Source organism: Necator americanus, chromosome V (assembly GCF_031761385.1).
Source record: "Necator americanus strain Aroian chromosome V, whole genome shotgun sequence".
NCBI lineage: Eukaryota > Metazoa > Nematoda > Chromadorea > Rhabditida > Ancylostomatidae > Necator > Necator americanus.
In genome coordinates this window covers 33,742,811-33,760,497 of record NC_087375.1, presented here as the reverse complement: position 1 = coordinate 33,760,497, position 17,687 = coordinate 33,742,811, and the positions used below count along the sequence as shown (strand labels likewise).

Sequence of the window (17,687 nt, the reverse complement as noted above, 5' to 3'; positions counted from 1 at the left end):
CCCATTAGATCTGCATCAGATTTGCCTATTTTCCTTTTAGAACTATTCTATAAATGAAAAAATGAACTATAAATGAAAACAAAAAAGTTCTACAACAATGCGATTATCAACAACTAGAAGATAAATCATGTAGGAATGTAAAAATTTGTACACAGGAAGTGTAACAAAGGAAGTACAACGGGACTCAACGTTGGGCCGCGGTTGCACGGCGTCCTAAAACGTGCCTGCCTCACGTACCAGACACGCAAAAACGTGCACTGTCGTCAATGGGTTAAGAAGAGCAAAGTCAAAGATCTTGATAACAATAATTTGAATAATAATAGACAAGAGGCAAACCAATTTAGGAAATTTTCCTTACTTTGTAGAAGCAGATTTCGAACACGAGAGATCTGAGTATAACCTCATTAACAGCTTAAAGGCAGCATACTACGAAACTGAGGTGGTGCGGATTTCAGGTGGAGTATTTGTACATGGGATAGTAGATTATGGAGAGGGGTGTGATTCGGTCCATTTCTTCCTAATTGCCGTAAAAAAGGGATTGGAAGATGCGGTGCGTGCGCAAGGTTGGCACGCTCCAATCGAACTCGTTGTAGAAAATAGCGCGCCGAATCGCTCGAAGCCGTATCTTATGGGGCCATTTTCTACGACAATTAGGAAGAGATGGACGGAATCATCCCCTCTCCATAATCTACAGTCCCGTGTACGAATACTTCACTTGAAATCGGCACCACTTCAGATTCGTGTTGTGATGCCTTTAAGGATGGTAGGGTTCATACGCCTTTAATACACTAATACTGTATATCCTACTAATCTCAACCAGGTCCTTCTAATTCCTGTAACTCGCTGGTACGTTCCTCATTCGGAACGAAGTCGTATCAGTAAAGTTCCATCATACATTGTATGACTCTCTACTTTGTGACTACTCACGTAGCTTCGTTCCATATCAATTGAACACGGTTTCTGGTCATCAATCTCCCACCGAATAGATTGATGTGACAGTAAAGTTTTCACTCGAGTCCAGTTTTCTGATGCAGATCATATCATTTTCTAAAGTTTTTCTATTAGTTTCCAAGGTAAAGTTCTTGTGTGTTTTCTTTGGATGATTACTGCCAAGTTCAATTAACTTCTATTTTGAAGGTTAGGTTAGGCTGTTACACTTTTCGGGAACAATAGAACTTTTTTTACCGTGCTCAAGATTTACTTTATTTTCAACTTCTTTGAAATAGATCTTTGAGTGTTGAAATCTTAAACCGCTATTTTATTGAATGAGGATATTGGTAAAGTCAACAGTACTACTGTTAACTTTAGATAAAGATGTTAATACTTCCCCGACAATTACAGTATCACAGCAAACTGTATTTTGTCCGCGTTGCAGAGAAAATCGCATGAAATAGAAGGATAATACAGACAGATCGTCGATTAGCCGAACAAAATAATCCTAATTATCAACCTATCGCTTTGTAACTACTGGGTCGAGATATGGAGATGATAGTTAAAAAGCTTTAACTGATTCCAAAAATGATAATCGATTGTGCTTGTACGAGTGAGCGTTACACATGTGAAGCATCGCGCGGTTAATCTCCGCTTGACGCAGCCCTCCTCTATCGCGCCCTAATCGAAGGCGCGTTGCAGTCATCTGGCTGGACATATCCGCCGCCAACTATGTATGTCCCTATATGGTTTTTGTGAAAAACAGCTCGTAATCCAAACATTTACTCTTCTCCGTGTAGTTAGTTCATTCAGAATCACCCCAGTACCCAATAAGTTCCTTATGATTAATCCAGAACTACAGCAACCAGAAAAATCTGTGATAAAAGAAAACAATAGAAGTTAGGATAGAGCGATAGAAGTTTTTATTGGATAAAGTGACTTTCAGAAGATTTGTTGACATAAGTGGACATACGTAGCTCAAACTTCTACAATGATGATCAGAAGCAGTCAGTTCCTGTTGACTTCTTACGTTAACCCCATCCTAAAAATTGTAAATATTACCGTAGTTTCAACACCGTAAACTCACATAGAACTTATTCTTAGAGAGAAAAACGCCTACCTCCTGGTCTTCTCTCTCCTTGTCCACCCCAGTTGCCTCCGCCTTAAAGGCAGGATACCACGAATTTGGCGTGCTTCAGGAATCCGAGGGATAATCTAGTGTTGGGCTTGTAGATTCTAGGATCAATGGTGGTTCCTTCTCCCCTGATCGTCGTAACAAACAGCGTGGAAGACAATGTTTTTTCAAGACGACTTCAGTTGCAACGCCACAACCAAGTGCAATCGGTTGATGATTAGTGATGTCTTCTCACCACCATATCCGAGTAAAACTAATGAAAAGGCTGCTAAGAGGATCGGAACGCAAGGATATAGAAGCTTGCTTACGTGCGTGCCAAATTGGTACTCACACCTACGGTTTCTTACGACGATCAGAGATGAGCGGAATCACCCTGATCCTGCAATCTACAACCCCATGTCTTCGCGCGGATTTCCTTACCACGTTAGATACGTGTCATGCTGCCTTTAAAAACGGTTTTTTTCTTTGAATACTGCAGTCCCAGACCAGTGTGTTCAAGCGAAGAACTAACCTGGTCTTCCTCCTCCACCTGTCATTCCTCCTTGTCCACCCCATCCACCCATGCCTTAAAAAATTGGAGTTAAGATGTTACAGTCTCAATGATTTGTTCCAGCGGGGGATTAACCTGGTCTTCCTCCTGCACCTGACATTCCTCCTTGTCCACCCCATCCACCCATGCCTTAAAAAAGTCTTTTTCAAGATATCACAGTACCAATAATTTCTTCAAGCGGAGAAGTAACCTGGCCTTCCTCCTTGCCCACCCCATCCTCCTTGTCCTCCTTGTCCTCCTTGTCCTGGGAAAGACCCGCCTACAAATTAAAAACCTTTTTGTCTTCTTCAGGTCTTGCATTTATATTAATTCGTTCAAGCGCGCAACTAACCTGGCCTTTGTGCACCTCCCCATCCTCCTTGACCACCCGGTATCTGGGGCCCTTAACAGAACACCCATGCATTTGTTATTACTTCTTTCTTTAATGGTAACAATGATTAAAAACCTGGTCCTCCTTGGCCGCCCCAGCTGCCTCCACCTTTAAATTACCTTTTTTTAATATTGCAACTTCACCAATTCTCCAAAAATAAAGCTTACCTGGAAAACCACCTCCTCCTGGTCTGCTACCAAGGCCACCTTAAAAATCAGAAGTTTTGCCAATCTGACTTAAATCTGCGTAACCTTGCATAAAAGATTTTCTTATATATTCCTCTGTGCTTTAATAAATACAGGAAGGAATCTTTCAGTTGCAAATGTGTAGCACAAGCAATTTTAAAGCAAAACATGGAAATATCTACATATGCGCATGAGAGCTACAGCGTAAGCAACTCCAAATGTCAGATAAAGATTGTATAAAGAGTACAGCATCATCATGTACGAAACAAGGTGTGTGCTTTGGAATCAGGGATGTGTGCACCTGCATTATCGTCAGCGAAGCTCAAAATTAATTTGCAAGCGCTGCAGTTGTCGTTACACGGACAAAAGAAAGTCGATGAATGCAAAATTCAGAAATTTCTGTGACTTCGTTGTCGCTCCATTGCCCCAGTACATGAATTAAAGGCATCACACCACGAATCTGAGGTGGTACGGATTTCAGGTGAAGTATTCGTATACGGGATCGTAGATTATGGAAAGAGGGGTGATTCCGTCCATTTCTTCCTAATTGCCGTAAAAAAACACCCCTGAAGATACGGCTTCGAGCAGTCAGTGCTTATTTTCTACAACGAGTTCGATTGGAGCGCGCCATCCTTGTGCACGCTTCCGTACCATTTTTTACTGCAATTAGAAATAAATGGACGGAATCACCCCCCTCTCCATAATCTACTATCCCGTTTAACATACTCCACCTGAAATCCGTACCACCTCAGATTCGTGAGATGATGCCTTTAATTCAACAAATAGTGAATATTGGAAAACCTCTTTGAGGAACAAATCTAACTCTTTCCCTCAGATTTGTAACGTCGCAAGACCAATAAAATTACTTAAATCCTTGTACCTTGACTGCCTCCAGGCCACTGAGGAGCTGAATCGATGAAGTTGATAAGGATAAAAATCAGAAGCAGCAAGTACATCTCCTTCTTCTCGATTCTACTGAACAAATGAGAAGAATAATAAGAAGAAAAATCAGAAAAAGTGGTTGTTATGACAAATACAGATCATGATTTATTTGTATTACTGTCGGTACGAGGGCATAGTGGAAATAGTTGAGAAGTGCATTGTTTTGACATCCACAATTACCAACTCACCAAGAGATCGTTGAACGAATAAGAGAAATAAGTGAAATTTCGAAAGTTAGGACAAATGATTGACCATGACCACACATGACCGGAAAAAAGTGGTCTTGCATCAAACTTAAAGAAGAATCTTATTCTCTCCTTTTGGATTTCCTTCTCAGTGGAGTCGTAGAAAAAGAACTATCTTCGGATATTTTCAAAAGATCCACAGATTTACCGACTTTTTATTTAATTAATTTAACCGCAATTTTCATCTGGTAAATTAATATAAATACAACAGGCCAAATAGAGTATTATTACAACAGAACATTGTACTGTCGTCCTATGCAAAACGCTAGGGCCCGTGCATTACTATCACTTGCGATCCCAACTGTCTAATTGCTACCTGCTCACGATGGCCTGGCTTGTATTTGATGCAATCAAGTATTTGAGTATACGCTCTGAGCACGTGTACTGCACACACTTACTTACAGTTGTAGGGTTGAAGTTACTTAGATATTACAAGGAGATGCTGTAGTCCAGCACACCGCCAAAGCCCAACCCAAATAGATCAAATAGCTAGAGGGCCCTTTGGCAACAACTCTCCGCTTTGCTACGTTGTACCAAAGGCAGTTCAAGTGACTTTCCATATTTTTCACGAATGAAAGAAGTCAAGGATATAGACGATTGTGGAGAAAACCATTCAGTTATACACGAGCGCTAAGGCGATACCGAACTCAACGGTGAGCCTCACAACCTATAGAACAACTGCGACAAAGGAATGGATTCTCTCCGAGTTCCTGCTATCGGTCGAGAATGTTGGGCAGAGCTATTTTCAAGGATGACTCGGAGAACATGCTGACGACCGCGTCAGACGACAATAGGAGACTGCCGATTAAGTAAAAGAAACTATTCATTCATTCCCAATATTTCTGATTTCCTGTATCCATTGCGGTAATAAATACATTAGAGGAACTGTTAGACCCCTATGAGTTCGAGTCAAAGAACACCTGGACGGGGAGAAAAATTCCGCGACTTCACATTAGGAGGTGGACACTAGGTGGTCATAGGGCACGCCATAACGAAGTTAATTTTGAAGATAAAATCACGACACTGGCGCACGAACCTAGTATTGCCACGCGAAAGGCTCTGGAAGCGCTTTGGATCTATTCCAAGAGCCTGAATATGCACACCGCTAAAGCCGAACCCAAATAGGTCAAGTACCTAAACAGAGAAGGAAATCTTTGGTAACAACTCTCCGCCTTGTTACACTGAATCGTGGGACAATCTAGACTTTAGGGTTTCTGGGTCAGGTGGTGACGAAAAGCTGTTCGAGTCTCGCGTCCTATGGAACAGTGACGAATAGACGGAATCTCTGCGAGCTCTTGCTATACATCGGGAAGGGCAGAACTATGTTCAAGGATGACTCGGAGAATATGCTGGCGACCGCGTCAGACGACGATATGAGACTGACGATTAAGTAGAAGAAACTAAGAGAAATTATTCATTTAAATATGCAACTTTAAGCGATGGATAGATATCGCTTGAAACTTCGAGTTTCCTAGGTGACTTTCCCGGCAATAAGTGCAATAACTAGCTTCAAGAATGTATCCGCCACGTCCGAGACATAGTCGTAACCAAAAATGTTCCACCGAACGACGGCTTGAAAAGCACTGCTTCATACTTCCTCATCTTTTCTTGCTCTCACCAAAGTGAACAATTTCAGTGGAGAAGAACCCAAACATAGGAGAAAACCAAATCGAGGAAAGTGAAAAGATGACACAAACATTCTGTAAACTATCAGAGAACTGTCCACTATTTTTCACCAATGAAGGAATTCAAGGACATGGACGATTGTAGAAGAAACAATTCAGTTATACACGAGCGCTAAGGTGATAGCGAACTTATATGTACGTCGTTCCACACAACGTCACGAACTTCTGATCATAGTTCCTGAACACAGCATGTCTTAGACCTCTACATACATCAAGTTCGACCAATGAACACTGTAAATGTCAGCGCCTACGTACGTGATGAATGGCATCTGAGAATCCCACGGATTCTGGCAGCTTCCGAACAAACGCTGACTGCAAATCATTTAGAAGCAATGACAAACACAGAGATAATTTCTCTCAAGGTAGGATAAAGTGCGCAAAGCTAAGCAATCAGAACGAGTTCCTAGCACTTTTCCTCATCCACGTTGAGCTTTACTATATGTCCGTTTAAATGACCTAATAAGTATACCATGATGCGGTACTCTTAAAAACAATGAATGAATCCTTTAATGAGATTATTTGATCTGTATTACTCAATCAAATTCAATTGATCGAACTTTGAAGTTCCCACTGATAAACCATGTAAATGGCCAAATCACGAGTTGTCCTTGAAAACGAGTCCGAGTGTTGTTTATTTGTAGTACAGTTACCATTGTGCAAGAAGAACAAAAGAATTAATGTGCACCTTATAATACACTGTTTTAAACTGTCAGTGAAATAAATTGCATAGCAACAAAGATTGTTCACGTCCAAAACTCTTTTGTGGAAAGTTTAAACGCATTACATTCTTGCCTGGGCTTCGAACGCTCTGTATTTCTTTGTGGATTAATTCAAAACATAAATTAAAAGGGCATATAATGCAGTCCATTTCACGTTTATCAGTATCTAGTAGAACTGTACTAGAGACGAAAACATAAGGATAGAATTAGTGCAGAAAGTTATTGTCGAAAGTGGAGCACGTGACACAGCAGTTCTTGGTTACAATGCTCCTGATTACTGAGTATTGCCCATGTTCGACTGTCTTTGAATCTCGGAATGTTGAAACGTAGTTTTTAATTGATTTTCTTGAGCTGTAGCCAAGATTGGTATTTATCGTCTTTAATGAACAAAAGCTGACGTTTCGGCGTTATCGCCTTCGTCAGAGCCTGGGAAATTCAAAGTCATTAGTGATTTATCCTCTTAAGCGCCTCATCACCCTGCAGAAAGCATCCAAACTAGGTAGGCAAACTCACACAGCAACACATTAGCTAGTGCTTACCTCATTAGCTAGACGTGGTACCGCAACACACCACGACCACCACGTACCACAACTATGTATGAGTCACAAGGGTTTTATGTAGGGTCCTCACGGCCCGCCCCGTAGATCAAAACCCGCATAGGTCTTGATATGAGGATAACTCCTGACTACCTCCAACGATTGTTTCACAATTGTTCATTTCTTCCCACAAAGTATAGAAAGTAGGCGCCAGTACTTATGTTTGTCCGAACAACTACAAAGCATCCGCTGGGATTTCTCCTCCTACGGATGTACCCAGGGTTCGCAGTCGTCAACGGAAGCACGGCCGCCACATATCAATGTTGTTCCAGGGAATTTTTGTTATATTTTTATCTATTACTCAGGAGATACCCAACCAAATGCAGTTTTTGATACAAAGACGAATTCTAAAGGTAGTAGATAATAATCGTGTTGTTGAAGACGTCGTCCACAGAAAAACATAAAGAATAAGTAGAAAAAGAATATTTCTCATGTATTCACGGTAGCGCCAGCCTTCAAACAAATTGATTTAATCCCGTAAGATTCGCCTCGTTCTCACTTCCATGAACATAGTCCTTGGCCGTTTTTGAACACGATTATTGACTTTCGAATAGTTTTATTCTTAGGATCGCTGCCCATCGAGCTAGTATGCAAAGATTTCTGCAATTTTAGCGACTTTTCCCTTGTTAAAATTTCAATCTTTTCCAATATCTTTAATGCAGCAGTAACGAAATTATCGTGTGTCAAAAGCGATGCTCTATTATATCTTTTTGTTAAGCGCACATTAAAAGGATAAACCCGCGTAAAGTATAAAATCACTGGCGCATTAATCAACCTGCGATGAAAGGCGTGGTTGGCACCAGCGAGCTTTGAACCATCGATAGATCGTCATCGGTCAGAACGGAACCTCGTACTGATTTTGCCACACGCGGTTTACCACCCTATGCACCAATTTTCGGCATTTGCACGGGGCGGTTTCGAACCATCGACTGTGCGGCTACCCCTAACTGACCTCTAACCCACTGCACTACACTGACCCCATACACATATTATGAAAGAGCTTCCAGAAAAAAAAGCGAGCCATTTCAACATTTTTAACATCTACTGCACTTTTCTATAGTCAAACATTCTCTGTGTTAATATATCCAATATTGTTCTTTGTTGACACACAATCACTCTCATTTGAAACAACTTCACACATATTCAGGGTCAAGCGTATAGTTGAGAAAAATCCCTCCTAAAAACGACCCCCCCTCCGCCGACCCTCCCAAAAACGACCCCCCTCATCTCGTTCTTACCAGTATAGCTGCCTACACAGCAATCAAAAGTTGGGTGAAATAAATAAATAATAAATAATAAAATAAATGAATAATAAAAAATAAATAATAATAAAAATAAATAGTATAAAAGGAATTAAAAGACAAATAAACGCCTAATAAATAAATTAAATAATACATAAATTACAATAATTTAATTAATTGATGAATCTAAATTTTTATTAATAAATTAATAGTATAATAGATTATTTTAAAAATAGTAATGCTAAAAGTAAAACAAAATATATATTGTAATGCAGCGATATTAATAGAACAAATAACTAGAAAGTATATGTTAATGTTAATTGTATGTTTCAGATGCCGCGTGACGTGTGGCAGGTGGAAGAAGATCAACAATAATAATCGAGGTAGAAAAGCATTTAACAACTCGATGGACTGATCTAGACACGGTTAGAATATTGGGTTTGATTTTCTGTAGAATTTCTAAAATAATGTGTGTTCCAGGTAGCACGCATGAAGATGTGGAACAGTGCAGTGAGAAGACAACAGAAGAAGATGTTTATTGAGTTTTACCCATGCAAAAAAATTTAATAAATGATTTTAATCTTCTATTTCGAGCAGCAAAGTCCTCGAGCGGAGAGCTTGCTCGAGTAGCTCTTGGTGTTCCAGAAGTTCGCGTTCCCGGTTCCTTTGCCGTTTCACAGCGCTTCGTTTTACGACCCAAGTCTGAGCAGAAATAATGATAATAGCAGAAAACATTTTGAAACGAATTCCAAAAAAATCACAGATAGACTGGAAAAAAATGTTTGCAAAAAAAAACTCTTACCAGTAGCGCCATGATCGTGGCCAAAGCAAAAATTCCGAGTACAGCGAAGATAGCGAGTGGTCAGTCGGTGTAGCTGTTGTCGTCGTAGTCTCAGGCTGAGAAGTGAGCCACGCTTTTCTCAACGCTTTCTTCTTTGCCAGCCACTCGGCTGAAGGCTTCGGTCCGGAATTACCTTCTCTAAGACGCTTGTAAGCCTCTTCAGGAGAAAGGCTGACAATATCTTGGTACATCTGTAAATACTGGAATTAGTGTATAAATAGATCCAATAAATGATTATAATTAGGCGAGAAGATTTAAAGAAGTGCCAATATAATAAAGGAGGACTCAAGATAATAAAGGAAGACTAACTAGAAGGCAGTCAGATTGCCAAATGATGCTACCGGTAGGCCGCGACCCATTCCACATTGGCTATCCACCAAAATATCCTCCAGATATATTTGCTCGGATTAGCACGAAGTAGACGTTACTGCAAGAATTAGAAGTCAGTATGTATGTAGACATACAATTTAAAAAGATAAGTGAGCTCTAAATGTGTATTCGGTAACACTATTGTAGTGTTTGGCACTGATGAAGAGATGGTCGAAAGTTCGATCCCCGCCGGAGCCACTATTTTTGCAAAACGAAAAAACAGCTGGAAAAGAAGGAGAACACCTTTCAAACAATTTTTACACTTTTCCAATTATTAACAAACGATTTTACTCATCGACAATGGAACTGAGCGGATTAGAGTTCGATCCCTGCCGGAATCTAGATTTTTGCAAAACCTGAAAAAAATCACTGAGAAGAGCATTTCGTAAGCAGATTCTTCTGGGATTGTTTTCAGAGCACTGTTTTCCGTATAAAAGTGTTATAAAGAGGTTATTTTAGCGATTAGAACGAGGCCTTAATTGGAAATTACCGCTGGACTGGTCGGATTTTGTTACCTTGAAATAAACATGAATAAATCACTAACAAAAAGGCGCAGGAGGATAAAGCTGGCAGTTTTGTGTAGAGGAAGATTTGCGCTACAAAATGGTTGAAAAATCTTTTTCAGGGATCCTCTGGTCTTTTTGAAACCTAGTTGAGAAAAAGTTGAGAAATTTGCCGTTTTTCTCAACTTTTTCTCAACTAGCTTTTTTAGAGATGAGAACCACTTGCAAAAAATCAAAAACAGATTATAGTAGCAAAAAGCTTTCTCTACAACATACTTCAAACCGATTTTGTTTTTATAAACCATGAGCTGAGTTATGGAAGTTTGTTTGAAATCACACAGATTTTGACGCGTTGCCGAAAATCTGAGATTTCGCTCTTTTCCTCGTTGCGAGGATGCTGTGGCACCGTTCAAAAATTCGATTCCATATTTGGATACAGCATCAGGGAAAACCCCTAAATGCAAATTTTGGCCTTTGTAGGTCTTCTGGTTCTCTCAAAAGCTAGTTGAGAAAAACTCAAAAATTTGAGGCAAAATTGGGTTTTTCTCAACTAGGTTTCAAAAAGACTAGGAAGGCTAGAGGCACCAAACTTTGTAGAAATATAGAAGAAATCTCCCTCTACACAAAGCTGCCAGCTTTATTGCACGAGTCACTTTGAGCCTAGATATTGAGAATCTAGTGGGCCTACTTTGTACTAATTTTAACCCTAATTGCGTCTGTAGATGTTTTTTTCCGTTTAGTAGGAGCATCAGAATTGCTCTTTCGACTGAAAGTAAGAAAGCCGTCGCTGTCAGAAGAGAAATCTGCTCTTTAAATTCTTTTACGTTAAGTGCAAAAATAGGACCTCTGGCAGGGATTGATCCCTGACCGTCACAATAAAAACAGCGCGACATCGCGCTGATCCTTCGAACCACGATGAGTTATTGCTGCATCAGCCTTTATTTCAACAGATGATGTAATGGCCAATTAACAGATATCATTATCGAAATATAATAATCGATCGATGGGGAAAGGTCACGCATAATGCACTTTATCTGCACAACACTTACCAACTTGTGTCAGCGTACTTGCCTTTCATTGTAGCTATGCTTCTACATTTACTTATTGCTCTTACACTTCTGTTAGCTTCTGAAGATCTCGTTTGTCATCCTTTCCTAAGCGAATTTTCGACGCTTCGTTTCCGTACCACTGCGGATCTTCAATATATTGAACTGGCTGTAACGGAAGAGTGCCGAAGCAATGTGCAAGCTATGAAGGAAATGAAGATTTCCTCATATGGTCTGTTAGTACTCAACACGAAGTCACCTCTGGTTAGTTTCATTTCTTTTAAATAAAGTAGTAACACACAATTTTATAGTGGTTGGATTTGGTGGATTTGACAACAGGTCGATTTTTCGAAAGGAACTTTTAGGTAGCTAATTGCATTTAAAATGATTGGTTTTCTATTTTATCACCTCCACAATTTTATCACGTTATTTATTATGCATCACATTTATTCAAGATTTCAATTGTTCGTGCTAATTCAAACCGAGAGGCTTGTTTATAGAATATTTCAGAAAGGATGCTACTGCCACTGGTACGTTTTCTGTTACGACTCTTTTCAGAAAGTTTCCTTCTCGTTCAGGTAATGTGGACTCCTTACCGTCTGCTACAACGCTATGATTTTGCACGAGGCACTGAAGCGACTGCGACGTCATCAGCATAAGTTGTAGAAAGCAAGAAATGCTGGTCGTCCATCTCAGATTGGCTCAAAAGCACACTACTTTCATTACCAGATTATGAAGAATAAATTTTTTAAAGTCACTTTGTGGTTTGTGACCGTTTTTTAGTTAACTGCTTATGCTACAATAGCCCTCACCGCTTCTCGAGCCTCTTCAACCGTTTATTCAAATATCAAACAAATTTATTTTGAACGCAGTGCTGATTCGCATTTGCGTTTTTTTCCTTGAGGCAACTTCTTTTAGTCGCAGATATTGGGACCTGAAAACCTTAGAATACGTTTTAGTTGTGAATATCTTCTGATATGCGGTAAACGTGCCTTGCATCCCCTCGTTGCACACGTTGAAAGGGGAGTTTTGTTCTGTTTTTTGGTGAACCCTAAATTACAAAAATAAATTACACAAATTTTATTAAAATGTGTTTTTTAAAAACAACAACACATCGTCTTTTTTTTTTCCCCCCCCCTTTTTTTCCTTTTTTTCCCCCCCCCCCCCTTTTTTTTTCCCCTTTTCCCCCCCCCCCCCCCCCCCCCCCCCCCCCCCCCCCCCCCCCCTCCCCCCCCCCCCAAAAAATTTACAAAACCCCCCCCCCCCCCCCCCTTTTTTTTTTTTTAGCGTCGATTTCAGTGTTTGTACGCAATCCAACATCAATCAATCCAAGGATGGGCATAATTCGTCTAGCCATCATCGTCTTCAGCGCTTATGCTTGGATCACAATTTCGGGGAAGTGTTGGTTTGGAAGCATTAAACGCAAAATTAATCGTCTTCTTACAGCCTCAAACTAGCATTGGATAAATCCATGTTTTTGATAGAGCGACTGACCGCGGCTCTACTTTGATTAGCAAGAGAGTGCGGCGGAGAAAGCGCCCGGAATCGAGGTTCCACCACTGCAAACAGCAGCTAATAACGGTACTAATAATACAATAGCATAGCAAATAATAACGTAACGGATAGCATCCCCACCCTTGCTGCGGTGTACAACGGTCCTATCCCGGTTTTTTCTATACTGTACCGCTTCGAGAGCACCCGCTTACGCAACTACACTATGCTCCATGTTGTCTTGCCATTTTTTATTTAGTTATTTTTTTGAAGAGTGTTTTTGGCCGGGAATCTCCTGGTTTTTTGCTGGCTGGTTTGCTAGGAATTATCACGGAAATGAACATCAGATTTGGAATGGGCAGTTCGGTACGCACTTTCTGATAATTTGAGAGCATAGATTTTCCTGGGTGATCAAACTGATGAAGACAAAAGGTAACGTCAAACTACAAATACCTTATCACTCCTCTAAATAGAGCTAAAATTATGGAATAAATATGAAATATCGACGGCCACTTGGACCCCACTTAAAGGCATCACCCCACGAATCTGAGGTGGTGCAGATTTCAGGTGGAGTATTCGTATACGGGACGGGAGACTATGGAGAGGGGAGTGATTCCGTCCATTTCTTCCTAACCGCCGTAAAAAACGGCCCGGAAGATGCGGCGCCGCACAAGGCTGGCGCGCTCCAGTCGAACTCCTTGTACAAAATATTGCCCCAAAACGCCTGAAGCCGCATCTTCCGGGCCATTTTTTACGGCAATTAGGAAGAAATGGACGGAATCAGCCCCTCTCTGTAGTCTCCCATCCCGTACACGAATACTCCACCTGAAATCCGTACCACCACAGATTTGTGGGGTGATGCCTTCAAGCCTAAGCGCACGCTAAAAATAGAAAATGCTGCGCGACTGGCGGTTTCTAAGACCACTATAATCTTAAATATTGATATATTGTATCAACTCATTTTCACCGACGTGAGAAGATTTAGTATTACGAATACGTTTCATTTCACTTTTTTCATGTCTTTTCGAAGCTGAAATCTTCCAAATATTTGACTTAGATCTCTTCAGAGCAATATTATTATATCAGTTGTTCAGGATAAGAAGTTTACTTCAACTCAGAATTGTTCAAGGTTTACGAACGCCTGCACAATGACTTGCGGGGGCTACCCGATGTATCAAGTCCGCGTTGTTATCCTCCCAGACAAGTTTGTTACCAATATATCGACACCGAGAGAGCAGATGGCTTGTTTGGCACTAGGGAACCGAACTTCCGACTGCTGCAGCCACAGGTGAACATCTAAGGCTGTCCACAGAGTTCAGAGCCGGCGGGCGCGTAGTTTAGCGGCTCTGCGGTTTCGGTGATTATTGAGTGCACTGTTGTGAATAGTCAATAACCAACAGAACCGCAGAGCCGCCAAACCGCGCGACCGCGCGGTTCTGAATTCTGCGAGCAGCCTAACCGACTGCGCTACACTACTCTCAAATATAGATCGTTTTAAAACTAAACTATAAAAAGATCTCTCCTCGCGTAACGAGAAATAATTTCTTGTGTAGTGCAAACGCTTGAATCATGTGTGGATGAATAAAAAAATATCTTCTGGTCTTGATGAACGATTTGTTAGCCGTCTCAAGCCTGACGAACCGACCTGTCCTGTGTTTTATAGCCTCATGAAAACGCATAAACTGAAACCCGAGAATCACTCAACATCAGTGGTCATATTCAAAATCTGAGCAACAATAAATTGTGTAGGAGGACCAACGACTCGAATTTCTGAATGATTCTTTAATAAAATTATGAGTCAGATTTTGCTCAAAATAACATCTCATTAGTCGAACAAGCACAATTTCCTTGAACGATTACGCAATGTGAGAGTTGAGGGAAACTGCTTGACAGAGTTCTTTTGTTGTGACCTCACTCTACACGAATGTGAAGAACAGTGAGTTGCTACTAGTTCTAAGATGTTATATTTATATGGTAGCAACAAAGAAAGCGTATGGCCTTAATGCCTAAATTGCAACATTTTCAGGTGATCTGGAAATTATTTTGAAAAAGCCCAAACGTCAGGTAAGTAGTCAGGCTATTAGATGGTTCCACCTAACAACCTAGGCATCCTCTTAGAGAACATAGACAAAAGTATGTCGAAGTTCAAGAAACGAGAACGTTCAAACCACATTTTGGATTTTTATTATACGTTATAGGGTGCTAAAAATCGAATAAGAAGCCAGCCTTCCAAAACAGAACAGGAGATGAAGGTTGCTTCTTACTTCTCATTCTACCTTATTTCCTCTTAATAACCAAAATGTACGTACGTGTTTTGATTAACTAACTACACGGATAAGAGTAAATATTTGGATTGAAAGTTGTTTTCAATCCAAATATTTACTCTCATCCGTGTAGTTAGTTCATTCAAAGCTGTGATCACCCGCGAATCACCCCAACACCCAATAATTTTTTTTTCGTGATTACTACAAGAATTCAACAACAAGAGGAGCATGTGATTAAAGAGAACAACAGAAGATAGGATAGAATGATGGAAGTTTTTATTGGATAAAGTGATTTTCAGAAGAACTGGTGACATAAATGGGCGTAAATAACTCAGACAGTCGATTCTCAAAAGCAGTCAGTTGCTGTTGACTTCTTCTGTTAAAACCATCCTAGAAATTGTAAATATTACTGCAATTTCAACACCGTACCACCGTATATTCACATACCATCTAAAAGGAAGAAAAATGAAAAAGAAATCCTGGAAGAAAAACGCTTACTTCCTGGTCTTCCTCTTGGTCTTCCTCCTGGTCCACCCCATCCTCCTTGATTTGGTAGCTGAGGTCCTTAAGAGATTACCCATACGTTTGCTACTGCACTTTTCTTTAATCATGATAATGAATACAAACCTGGTACTCCTTGTCCCTCCCAAGGGCCGCCTCCATCTTAAAAGTCTTCTCTCTTCTTCAGATTTTGAATCCACATAAATCTTCTCGAGCGCGCAACAAACCTGGCCTTGGTCCACCCCCCATGCCTCCTTGATTTGGTAGCTGAGGATCTTAACAGAACATTTATAATTTTGCTATCACTTCTTTCTTTAATGTTAATAATAAATAAAAACCTGGTACTCCTTGTCCTCCCCAAGGATCGCCTCTACCTTAAAAGTTTTTTCTCTTCTTCAGGTCGTGCATCTATGTATATTAATTTGTTCAAGCGCGCAACAAACCTGGCCTTGATCCATCTCTCATGTCTCCTTGATTTGGTAACTGAGGACCTTAACAGAACATCCATGCATATGCTGTCACTTCCTTCTTCAATCGTAGTAGTAAATAAAAACCTGGTCCTCTTTGTCCGACCCAAAAGCCGCCTCCACCTTAAAAGTTTTTTCTCTTCTTCAGGTCGTGCATCTATGTATATTAATTTGTTCAAGCGCGCCAACAAACCTGGCCTTGGCCCAGCTCCCATGCCCTCATTTAGTGAAATTAGTCCTCGCTGTCTTCCCCAATAGCCACCTCTACCTTAAATGTCTTTTCTCTTCTTCACGTCTTCAATCCACTTTAAATTTGTTCAAGCGGTCAACTAACCCGGCCTTTGTCCTCTTTTCCAACTTCCTCGATTTGGTAGCTGAGGCCCTTAACAGAACATCCATACCTTTTTCTTTTCCTTTTCCTTTTTCTTTTACCATAAGAATGAATAGAAACCTGTTCCTCCCCAGATGTTGCCTCCACCTTAAAATTGCCTTTTCTTAATATTGCGATTCCATTATTTCTTAGAAAATAGTGCTAACCTGGTCCATATCCTCTTCCTGGTCTATTCCAGCCACCTCAAAAGTTTGGTTATCTTACTCAAACCTTTGTGTAACTTTAGAAGAAATAATTTCTTATGCCTTTATCAGTGCTCCAAAATACAGGAAAGATTATGTGCAACTGCAGAAGTTCAATGTGTGCAAATTCAACGCGAAACACTAACCACTAAGGATGTGCACAAAAACTACAGCGTAAGCAAATCCCAGTGCCGGATAAACTATGTGTTCAAGTTGACAGTACCATCATTGAAGATACACGGTATTTACTGTGTCAGCGGGAAAGTGCGCAGCTGCAGACTCGTCTGCGGCAATCAGAATTGATTACGCCAAGTCTTCGTTGTATGAGGACTTTACTAAAATCTTTGTAGTAATCTCCTTTTCAGACCTAAGAACATGTCTCAATTCAGCAGGTTAATGAAAAAGCGATTTCCGGAACAAATCTAACTCTTACTCCTAGAAGGAGGGTAACGTAGCGGAACGAATAAAATTACTAAAAAAAAAATTACCTCGGCCGAAACAACCCCGTTGAGGAGCCGAATAGATGATGTTGATAAGGACAAGAATCAGAAGCAGTAGGTACATTTTCTGCCAAAAATACCGCATTTTGGAAGAAAAACAAAATGATCGAAAGTGAAATTTACGCCAATTTTCTAGTAGCTCGATTCAACTAAAGAAATAAGAAAAACAACCGGAAAAAAAAAACATGATTTTTTTCCATCAAGTACCGTCATGACTTGTTTATCCTAATTATTGTTTGCACGATAACAAACTAGAAAGAATGAAGAAATGTATTATTATGACATCCACCATGAACAACTCACCAAGATATCGTTGACGAAATAGAGAACTATGTGAAATCTCGGAAGCTAGGACAAATGATGGGACATTACCACACGTGAGCAGATTAAAAATAGTTTCGCATCAAACTTAGAGGGAATCTTAATCTCTCTTCTTGGAATTTCTTTTCAGTAAAATCGGAGAAGAACAATTATCATTAGATATTTCAAAGAGGGTGTAGTGTAGCGGTTAGAGGTTCTGCTTCCTGCACGATC

General features: G+C 40.3%; 3 protein-coding genes across 6 annotated transcripts; 1 reads left to right on the top strand and 2 right to left on the bottom strand.

Moving 5' to 3' along the window:
* Positions 1–1,961: 1,961 nt before the first annotated feature.
* Positions 1,962–9,630, bottom strand: RB195_016047 (uncharacterized protein; the record flags this gene model as incomplete). Of its 4 annotated transcripts, none has more annotated exons than XM_064207028.1 (10): positions 1,962–1,972; positions 2,577–2,630; positions 2,691–2,744; positions 2,806–2,874; positions 2,947–2,997; positions 3,061–3,093; positions 3,153–3,191; positions 4,051–4,145; positions 5,394–5,462; positions 9,401–9,630. In XM_064207028.1, the coding sequence occupies 10 exons, from the start codon at positions 9,628–9,630 to the stop codon at positions 1,962–1,964; spliced, it is 705 nt and encodes a 234-aa protein (XP_064062907.1). The 4 variants fall into 4 exon arrangements, with proteins under 4 accessions (XP_064062907.1, XP_064062908.1, XP_064062909.1 ...); XM_064207027.1 differs by having other exon boundaries at positions 2,806–2,859; XM_064207029.1 differs by lacking the exon at positions 3,061–3,093.
* Positions 9,631–11,396: 1,766 nt separating this feature from the next.
* Positions 11,397–12,016, top strand: RB195_016046 (uncharacterized protein; the record flags this gene model as incomplete). The annotated part of the gene is made up of 2 exons (XM_064207025.1): positions 11,397–11,621; positions 11,936–12,016. 2 exons carry the CDS (start codon positions 11,397–11,399, stop codon positions 12,014–12,016), a joined length of 306 nt encoding a protein of 101 aa, XP_064062906.1.
* Positions 12,017–15,491: 3,475 nt separating this feature from the next.
* RB195_016045 (uncharacterized protein) lies at positions 15,492–17,217 on the bottom strand (the record flags this gene model as incomplete). Its single annotated transcript, XM_064207024.1, has 12 exons — positions 15,492–15,502; positions 15,611–15,676; positions 15,740–15,775; positions 15,841–15,888; positions 15,952–15,987; positions 16,057–16,104; positions 16,168–16,203; positions 16,274–16,348; positions 16,415–16,462; positions 16,532–16,558; positions 16,618–16,653; positions 17,142–17,217. The coding sequence occupies 12 exons, from the start codon at positions 17,215–17,217 to the stop codon at positions 15,492–15,494; spliced, it is 543 nt and encodes a 180-aa protein (XP_064062905.1).
* Positions 17,218–17,687: the final 470 nt, after the last annotated feature.